Source organism: Chrysoperla carnea, chromosome 1 (assembly GCF_905475395.1).
Source record: "Chrysoperla carnea chromosome 1, inChrCarn1.1, whole genome shotgun sequence".
Lineage (NCBI taxonomy): Eukaryota > Metazoa > Arthropoda > Insecta > Neuroptera > Chrysopidae > Chrysoperla > Chrysoperla carnea.
Window position 1 is genome coordinate 131,641,461 of NC_058337.1, and position 10,692 is coordinate 131,652,152.

At 31.6% G+C, this 10,692-nt stretch overlaps 2 protein-coding genes across 2 annotated transcripts; one reads left to right on the top strand and one right to left on the bottom strand.

Moving 5' to 3' along the window:
* Positions 1-1,276: 1,276 nt before the first annotated feature.
* On the bottom strand, positions 1,277-6,078 carry LOC123298564 (protein Peter pan). The gene is made up of 6 exons (XM_044880611.1): positions 5,743-6,078; positions 5,350-5,673; positions 3,533-3,717; positions 3,200-3,454; positions 2,880-3,118; positions 1,277-1,866 (listed from the first exon to the last, which is right to left on the bottom strand). The coding sequence occupies exons 1-6, from the start codon at positions 5,926-5,928 to the stop codon at positions 1,436-1,438; spliced, it is 1,620 nt and encodes a 539-aa protein (XP_044736546.1). The 5' UTR covers positions 5,929-6,078; the 3' UTR covers positions 1,277-1,435.
* Positions 6,079-7,379: 1,301 nt separating this feature from the next.
* Positions 7,380-10,107, top strand: LOC123295044 (BRISC and BRCA1-A complex member 2-like). The gene is made up of 5 exons (XM_044876253.1): positions 7,380-7,541; positions 7,608-7,924; positions 7,985-8,145; positions 8,570-8,946; positions 9,899-10,107. The coding sequence occupies exons 1-5, from the start codon at positions 7,436-7,438 to the stop codon at positions 10,105-10,107; spliced, it is 1,170 nt and encodes a 389-aa protein (XP_044732188.1). The 5' UTR covers positions 7,380-7,435.
* The last annotated feature ends 585 nt before the right edge of the window (positions 10,108-10,692 follow it).

Here is a 10,692-nt window from a genome sequence, read left to right on the forward strand (position 1 = left end):
TATCATGCATCGTTGGATAAAATGTGTAAAAGAAAATTATAAAGTTAAGCAAAATATTCGTAAAATGTATATAGTTCTTTTTTAACTAAATGACGGTAGAATCATAGTGACCTAAGTAATAATTTTATATTTGTGAAAGAAAAATGAAGTTTGAAAATGTGTTATTAGGTTTTAACACAGATTATAATTTATTACATAAATAGATAGGCAACTCTACTGTACATGAAATGTTGTCCAAAAAGCCCCCTGGAGAAAGGCACTTAAAGTGAACGAACTATTTTTTTTTTAAAGTGGCGGGAATTATGTACTATTTGAATTATTTCTATTCAGTTTATCATTTTTTTTTTTTTAAATTTGTATGTATTTATTTGTCTTCTAATAAAATAAACTGAAGTTTTTTTTGAATAAAATAATAATTTATTGCAATATTTAAAACAAAATACCATTTATTTTAATATGAACATTATTAATAACAATTAATTATTAGTTTGATGTAAGTTAAATGCAATGTAAAACCATTTTATTTCGTTAATAGTCAATTATAATCAAAATTAAACACTACCTAAATGTAATCAACACGATTAACAAGACCTAAAATAACTCAGTACATACCATAAAAAAATCGGAAAATAATATAAACACACTTAAAACGACTAAATTATACTAATAGACCTTTTCATCATGTCATATGCGCAAGTGCAGAATTTATTTTTTCGTACTGACAGCAATAAGTAGGACTAAGATAGAAGATATTTGTTATGCATTTTATCACATTGGTTATAAATCATCATCATTTTCATCGATTTGCTTTTGTTTCGGACAGTTGTCAAAAAAGTATTCAACCTAAGAAACTTAAATATATTTTATCTTTTTCAAGCAGCGCTTTTTGACAAGGAAAGAAGATATAAGATATGTCTTTACTTGATTGAAAACAGTCCGAAACAAAAAAGAATCATTTTGTAAATGAAAAGCCCTATTGAGAATACGCACAAAGAAATTTAACGAATTTTAATGACATGCAAACGAATTTTGAAATTAATGATTGTTTATTTATTTAAAAATATATGTTTCCCCAACAACCATTGAAATGGATAAATTATTATCAAAACTAATAGATGACCCTACACGAATATAACGTGTAGAGCCACCTGGAGAAAGGCACCTTCAGAGAACGAAAATAGTAAAAAGTTTACAGGGAGTTGCAGATCTGTTTTAAATTAAAAACTATAATCTGTGGGAATAATGTTTATTTTGAAAAAAAAAATATATACAAGCGTTATTGTTAGCTATTAATATTTTTTTTTTTATTAATTATTGGTCCTTAATTAAATCCAGGACCAATTTTAATAGAATTTACATAAAAATTTTTATTATGTCAAAATAACTTAATGAAATATTTAAAAATTATATCCGTTTAATAACTCATTTTTCATCGTTATCGTTTATTCTTCTTCTTGTGATTCTTATTAATTCTTCCATTTTTAACTTTATGTAATTTTTTATCAGGTTTAGTATCATTTTCTTGTTCACGTTGTGCCTTAAAACCGTATTTTGGATGACCACCACGACCACCTGGTTTTTTAGGATTTCCACCAATTGTTCGTTTATCACGATTCGAACTATTTGTTTTATCTTTATTTTTAAAACGTTTTTTAAGGAATGATTTCGGTACATTTTCATCAGCGGATGTATTGCGGTTTTTAAATCCTTTTTTTAATATTGATTTGGGTTCGCTGGAATCAGCTGATGTATTTCGATTTTTGTATCCTTTTTTTAATATTGATTTTGGTTCAAAGGAATCTCTTGGTGTTTTGGATTTATAGTGTGGTTCAAATTTACGTTTTGGGTGCTGTGATGAGAATAAATCTAGAATAAAAAATAAAATTTATTGAATTGAAAACCATTACAATACAAATAAGTTAATTTTTTTATTCTCTGAACCTAAACGAGGGGTGTTTATCCGCTAAGTATGTGTGGCTGTCTGTTGTATCGTAGCTCCAAAACGGGTGAACCGATTTTTTGTTTGTTTTAACGGTAATTTAATGAAGAATGTTTAAGCTATGTTTCAAGTGTAAGTTTAGAATTCCGAGCTCGAAAAAATGCGATGATCTTCAAAATTGGTTCAGTTCGAAGAGAATTACACGGAAAAAACAATATTTGTGTAGAGTTTTTGACATTTCACTTGTTTTAGTTATGGACATCCCGGACAATCTTCGTCTTTTTCTCCAGGAAACACGGAAGATTACAATAGGGCATATGTCGCCATTTTCTCAAAATTGTGCAAGAAAGATTTTGTGAGTACCGGATCAGTCTATTGTAAAAGGGAACGAGGCAATGGACCGGGACGGATGGTCCTAAATACTTGAGTCTGTGGTTAATCCAGTAAAATTTTCTGTAATTTACCCAATCCAATCAAGAGTGATTAAATCGTCTACGAGTAAGAGATGCTATTTTAAGCAGATAAAGCTAGATAACAGACTCAAACATTTCAAATCTGACTCCCTGCAAATTGATGCAAAAAACGGTGGGAGTTCGATCGACAGTGTCCTGTCAGGAGTCCCACTATCCTTTTCTCAACTGTGCTCTAATGAGTTTCAAGCGAGCACAGTTGTATGGTCTAGCTGTAGCTATACACAGTTTGGCCTGTTGCCTGCCCTGCGCTAAGTCTCTGGAATCAAGATGCGCTTGCAGTGGCCATTATTTGATTCAGTAAATTATGAAATATTTTGCTGTGGAAATGACAGATTCAGTTGATTGAAATTCCCTATAACGCCAGAGTGGCCCGATACCCGAACCAGTTCGACATCAAGAGTGGTTACGATCCCGTAACGGGAACACCCGTTATATTGAACAAAATTCATCTCTCTAGAATATTTTACCTTGATCAGGCTCTTCACCAACTTCCTCACGATAATATTGAGCATCGTCATCATCTTCTCCCATAACAGCTTCATTACTTTCAGCTTGTGCACGTTTCATTAATATATCATTTTCTAATCTAGGTTTTTTCTTATCTTTTCCCATTCCCTTCAATGATTTTTCTTTTAATTCATTATTTTGTTCTTCTTTTTTCTTTTGATTTTCTTCTTGAATTTTCTTACGTTTTTCTTTCAATTTTCTATAAACAAAACAATATTGATTAAAAACAATTAATACTGGAGACAAAATGGCAGAAACGAAGCTAAAATAGATTTCATACTTCTTTAATTCACGTTTTTTACGAACTGCTGCAATTTCTTCTTCAGTTTTAACAACTAATTCATGGTATAAAACTTCTCCGTCCATTAAACCATCTTCAACTTTGATTAATTGTAACGTTAGACGTGGTCCAATTTCACTTAAACGAATTGCAGACTCCCCACCTTCCATGTTACCTCGTGTAGATAATTTCTGTGCTAATGTTACTCGACTATTTTCATCATCTTCAGCCTCACTTTCAGATAAATAAGCGGTTCTTAAAAAAATAACAAGTTTATTAAAGAAGCTTTTTAATAGTTGGTTTTAGGGAGAGGGCATTATAGAGAAAACTTACTTGGTGAAAAATTCAGATATATCATTGCATTTAGCTAAGTTTGGAACTTTTCCTTGTATGACCTTCTTAACACCTTTCGATACACCAACTGGTATAGCTTTAATGATGTAATGTCGAAAATCGATTAATTTTGTTTGTGAATTGTAATTCATTAATACACATCGTCGAATAGTATTTAAATTTACCTAGAAGAAAAGCAAAATTTAACGCAAATCTCACGTTAACATAGTTTGAAGTGAAAATTTGTTTGAGTTTTTTCTCAGATTTTCTGAGGATCGATGAATGAAAGTAATCACAGGATTAAGTAGTTGTTTCGAGAGTTTTTTAATTTTAAGGCATATTTAATCACTTCTTACAAAATCCGCACGGATATAAAACGTACATCAAATTAAAGGGAAAAAATAGGACTCGTAACGATCATAAGTTTTCATAAAAGAGGCATCAAAAAAAAAAAGAGGTACGTTAGGGCATAATAATAATAATTAATAATACCCCTCTTATTGCTACCCAGAAAATGAATCTCTAACACCTAGATCGAGAGATGAAGCTATAGAATTCTGTCGAGGCAAACTGCCACGCAACGTGTCCTGTCAAGAGCCTCAAAATTCTCCTCAACTGTGCCCTAAATAATTCAGGCGAACACAGTCGAATGGTTCAACATGATTACCTTGCCGTAGCCATTCTTTGATTCGGTAAATTACGGGAGTATATTGTTATGTGAAAAGGATTGAGACGACCTTTCTCGTACCAACGAGTCTGCTGCTTCATTATTTCCGTGCATTAGGGCAAACATTGAACTATTTTCCTTTTACAAATTGTTTTGAATTTCCAATTTTCATGAGAACACTTCGAGACTTAGAGTAAATTGCAGTAACGCACTTCTTTGTTCTAAAAATTAGCATTGGAAGATTTCCCCTACTTTTCCGTTGTGATATAATTAATACCTGTTTTGATTTCAGTCAAGGTTAGGTAAGGTTAGAGTGGCTGTCTTGGGGTGGGACACACTTAGACCATAGGGTCCGTTGTGATACCATAAATGGGTTGGCCAATCCCCGGCCACTACTCTATAAACCATTTGGAGCTGTTTAAGAACAGCAGGAGGGCTTTGACGTCGACTGATTTTAGGTCGGAGAGGTCGTCAAAGAGAGGCTGGCTCAAGTAAGTCCATCTCCTCATGACAAGAGCTGGGCAGTGACAGAGAAGATGAGACATTGTCTCCTCCTCGTCACCACTGTGACAGCTCCTGCAGTAGTCGTGATACACTGCCAGGCCTAAGCGTTCAGCAAGCTGGCCGCCCAGCCAGTGTCCTGTGATAGCCGCAACAACTTTGCGAACAGAGGCCCTTATAAGTGATATGAAAACTTCGGAACGCCTGCGATTGTACTCAGACCATATCTGTCTTGTAGTACCACAAGTACGTTCTTCCCTCTATCTAAGATTGGCCTTTTTCAGAATACCCTCTTTCAGGAGTAACTTGCAGTTCGCAAATGGAACTCCCGGGTATTGTGCCATTTCTGTCCGGCAGTATTGTGCCATTTCTGGCAAGCTCGTCGGCTTCACAATTTCCTGGTATGTCCCTGTGTCTCGGTACCCTGGAATGTCCCTGTGTCCCGGTAAAATATTCGAAACTATGGATTTAGATAACTTTTGACTAGTAGAAAGTTGAAGGGTTACAACTTTCTGTGTTAAAAGAAACCTGAACTGCATAAACTCTGTCCATTATTAGAAACCACCCCCCTAAAAAATTTTTTTTATGCAAATTTGATTGAATTAAAAAACCAATTTATCTTTGGATTGTCTTTTTAATGGATACTTACAGTATTTAAATTAATAGTCGGAAACATATTTTGGAACATCGTTGCCATCAATTTCATTTGCATACCTTCCCCACTAAAATTATTTAAAATAATCAACGGAGAATGTTTAAAAGCTTCTTCAAACACTAATTGTTTCTTTAATGATGAAACAACATCACGAGCCAACGAAAAACTATGCACTTTAAATGAGAGTGTTGGTCCTCTCGGTAAACGTGCCAATTTTAAATATATCCCCAGCTCTGTACGAGAGAATACACATAAATGTGATACATGAAATACTCCAGCAATTGAAACGAAATCTTTGATTGTATTCTTTTTTCGCTCCTAAAAAAAACAATACTTTTGATTAGAAGAGTTGAAAATTTTTTATTAAATAACAAATAATATACGAACCTTTAAAGAGGATGCCGTAAATGGTTCCATGACTTTACGAAAATCTTTAGTTAATTCAACTATATGATCACCAGGAAGTCCACGATGTATTACAAATGAATGATTTGCTTTTAATAATTCTTCTGGTTCAGTTTGTTGTAATTGAACATTCTTTTTAACACTACGTCCTTTCTTCTTTTTACCCATTTTGTATTATTTTTAGTTTTTACTTTTCGTACTTTCGAACACGGTTTTTAGAACAGTATGATAAATTGTAATCACTTTCACATGTGATTATTTTGATCATGTATTAAAAGTTTGGTTATGTTTGTTTGGTTTTTTATTTATACAGGGTGTTAGAGACTGTATCAACATGTGTTAGTTTTAGCTCTCAAAAAAATAAAAAACAAGTGAAAAAAACAATTGATTGAGCTAATTGTTGAAATACTAAAAGTGAAAAAAATTAAAATGTCCTTGCTTGAAAGAGAAAAACCAAAACAATAGGGAATATTCATGAAATTTAAATTTGGTTCAAATATTTTTCTTCCGTAACTTTAATGACTGGACATTTCAACTAAACCGTTATTTTAGTAATTAATATCTATTTAATTACTTAAAATTAATTAATAAAAGTACTAATTCAGTGAGGGCATTTAAAAATTTCTAAAACGGAAATTCAAATTTTTATACGGACGTGACATCAAGGTACGGGCTTGTCAAATTTGTTGACATACTGTATGATATTAATTACTAACATTTTATATGGTATTTCATTAAATTATACTAAATTATACGGCTTATTATAAGAAAACTTAATAATAACGAGTGTAAATTCTGTGTTTTAAATTCATTTTTTTAGCATGTAAATTATACATTGAACTGTCAAAAATTGACAGATCACGTACTTATACGTCATCAACAGAGAGCGCCAAAAAACTGCGTTCAAATATCTCAAAATTATAATGTATTTTAAATATTTTTTTACACTTAAATACAGCATTTTTAAGCAGTATTTATATTTTTTATTTTGTTATAACAGTGTAAACAATGAATTAAAAATATAAAAAAATACATGAATATTCCTCATTATATGGCGACCTTTCGACTATCATTTATTTGGTTTTCGAAAATTTTTGAAAGTATTTTCTAGAATTTTTTTCGTTTTTCGAGGATGTTGCATAAGACCACTAGTTGAAGCTTCCTGAAAATTTTCAACTCCCTATCTGTTATAGTTTTGCACATCAAAGTCAAAGTTTTGTCCTAATTTGCACCGTTTACGGGTAAACAATAATGTTGAGAAAAAATGTTTTAAACAAAAGTTTTTTAATTTATTATAAGGAACATTTTTACATCTAAACTTTTGTTCTATCTCTAATTCGATTTACAAGATGATAAATATAGTTTAGCTTTTTACGATTTGATGCACTGCTGAAGTTTATGTTTTCGTCCAGACGGACGAACCACGTGACCTAATTTAACGCTTCAACTCAACGTCAAGCGTCATCATAAAATCAGCGTTATCAGTGGACAAAAGCCTATTATGTAAACTAAATGAACGAACACTTTTTAAGTTCTTCTAATATGTGTTTACGAACGCATCCTATTAAACCCATATGTTTTTGACATATTAAAAACATTTACCGAAAACAATTTTTTTTGTTAAATTGAGAATTGTATAAAATTTTTAATTTATCATCGATCATACTTTATCACAATGCCATCAGAAATCGAAGTATTCGATGATAGTATATTGAATAAATTTCCAAAAGAATTATACAATTGTTTAAAAGAATTATCAAAAATCAAAGATGATATTGCCGGTAAATAAAATTTGAAAAAGTTTATGAATCCAAGTTTTTCTAAATAGTTTTTCTTTAATTTTAAAGGAACACGTTTAGGACAAATTCAAATAAAGAATATTAATTATAGTTGTATTCGAAGTAAAATTGATGATGGAAAAGCTGATCGTTTTACATTATCAATACCGTATGCAAATAATATTTTAGAATGGACCATATTATTTGATATCAATAATTTAAATCTCGGACCAGATTTTCAATTTGATGATGTTACATTTTTATCTGATCCAGATTTTGAAATTATTAAAAATAATGTACCGAGTTGGAATCAATGGGATATCAATAATTCGAAATCTTTAAGTAAAATTATTAAAGAATTATATGATTTTTATAAACAACATCAGGTATTTTGGATTAATAATAAATTTTTTACTTGGTTTTATGTAAATTTGTTGTAATTTTAGATAAATTTATTGAATCAAGATATTGAAACTCGACCATATTTTGAATATTCATGTTTAGTTGGTGAAAAAGTTGTACAGGCAAATCATATTGAAGTTTTGATACAGGGTGATACAGTTATGTTTCTTATTTATTTGGATATCGAATACCCAGATTTACCAATGTGAGTATTATTGTCGATTTAAGGTAAAGTACCTGGATGACCGAGCTTTACTCCGAACCATTTTAAATGTCTCCACTCAAATACCAATTTGAATGTCCCGGTTTTTTACTTTATTTCGTCGCGAATAGATGCCAGGAAGAGTCATATTTTGCAGTCAATATTTAAGTTTTTCCTAAAAACACGGATAAAACGACATTTTCTAAAAATGAAACCTAGCTAGATCGAAGAAAACAAGTCAAATACATTTTTTTTACGGCAAAAGTAAAAATATACGGTTTTTTTAAAAGTAAAAATATACGGTTTCTTTCCAAGTCCGATTTGGGTGCGTAGATGCTGAGAAAACTTGAAAAATGTGCGATAATAGTCATTTTTACTGGGAAAATATAGTTAAAACGTTATTTACGCAAGTGTTTATCTATTTCAGGCATAATGAAGAAATGAAAAATCCCAATGGAGATGCAACATTTTTATATGTAAAATTTACAAAACCAAATACAATCACATCAAAATTATATTTAACGCCACGTATTGAACAAGTATTGGGTGATCAAACAAATCAACGTATACCATCATTAACAAGCGATTCAAATTGTTTATTAGATTATGTGCCACAAGTGAAAAAATGGTTAAAGGAGCGATTAGAACAAGTTGCACTTAACTATAAAAAGAGTCAAGAATTTATTAGTACGGTTCTGTTATATTATAAATCAAATATTATTGAATACGATGCTGTTGGATTTAGTAAAGTTGTTTTATTATTCGAAACAAAAGGATTTTATTGGATGCTAACGATCACTTTAGGTAAGATTTTTTTGATTAGTAAGGTCCACTATGACATCCATGAGATTAATTCGTATTAATCAAAAGGAATCGATTACTCCTGATAAAACTCTTGATTCATCCGTGTAAAGAAGAGGCGAGGAAGACGCCTAATTCTCTTTTGCAGGGACTTCTCACAAAGAACTTTCACTTTTTTTTTTAAGTTTGAGAATCGTTCTGTAGCTTTTTTATTGGTCTCGTAAAGAAAATCGATCCGGGGCGTCCGTATTATCAGGAAGAAGCAGAAACATCTCAAACGACTAACAGGTCTAGATTATAAAACACTCAAACGCGTTTTCTAATTAAATATGTCTACGGTCAAGCGTAGTTTTAGTGAGTAATTTCAGAAAGACTGAGAACTTTATAGATGTTAGCTATCACCGCGTCCTCAAAACAGAGAGGCTTTGACCCCAATAGAGGCCCAGAGATGTAGCGTCTGTCTCCAATTTGAAATGATTCCAGAAAGGGTAGAACGGGTTTTAATCTACAGATTTTCAAAAAAAAAAATTTGATGTGAGATCGTCCGCAATGGTAATGAGGCGAATGGGGAGTAGCTAGCCCGCAACGCTAAACATGTCGATTCCGTCTCATCATATTCCGTCTAAATTATATTGTCCGCAATGTATCTCTGTGTCAAAAAAAACGCACGGATTTACATAGAGATATATACTTGAAAGTGGAGGGTTTTTTTGTAACGCAGAGTATAGGTGTGGGGGGGGAGGGTTTAGCCGTTCTGCAATCTCAAAAATTATAGTTTTATGATTACGGACTGACTACATTCGATTCTACTTTTTCTGGAATCAGTTAAAACTTGATACAGACGATAACTTGAATATATATTTGGCACTTTATTGGGGCCAAAGCCTCCCGCTTAGAGAGCACAGAATAGACGATTGAAGGCGCGGTTCTGGCTAACAAAAATTTTTATTTTCAGGAAAGAAATTTCCAGCTGATAAACCTAAATATTTGTACACATCTGTAAACCATTTAGTATATGAATCAGTATTTTCAGAAACTTTGGGCAACGATTATTCTTATAATCCACGTTGGGATGCAAATTTAATGTTGGAGAAAGCAATGAGTTGTATTCTGAAAAATATTGATAATTTCAGAAGTACAGCGATGGCTAAAAGCACTATATAAATTTATTATTATCATTATAATTTTATATAATTTAATTAATGTATTTGTTTTAAAAGGATTAAGAATAAAAATATTTTGTTTCTAGAATTCTAGAATAATTATTAATTTTTCATAACTTAAAGGAAATTTTGACTTTTTTGGAGATTTTGCTTTTTACCAAATGCAATTAGGTTTGGAAATTGGGCAAAATAACTGTTTACAAGTGGGGCAAAAATCATTTGAAGATACTTTGTAAGCTCAAAATCGATCTGTATAGATTTTATCTTGAAGAAGAGGAACGAAGGACTTCTGGAACACCTTTGAAGCCAAGGAGATTCAATAGATCAAGCTGGTCGCAGTACGAGAGTGTTCTTAGCTATGTTTCAAGGGCGATCTTAGGGTTCCGTACCCCAAAAAACTAAAAAATTGGTGATCTTCAAAATCGGCTCAGTTGGGAAAATTCTTCAAAGAAAAAGGTAATTTAATTGGAGAGTTTTCTTACATATGTTTCAAGTGCGAACTTAGGGTTCCGTACCCGACAAACTTGTCGGGGGTTTTTTAAATTTTGTTTTCACTTATTTGGTAAATTAATTATTTCATATTCAG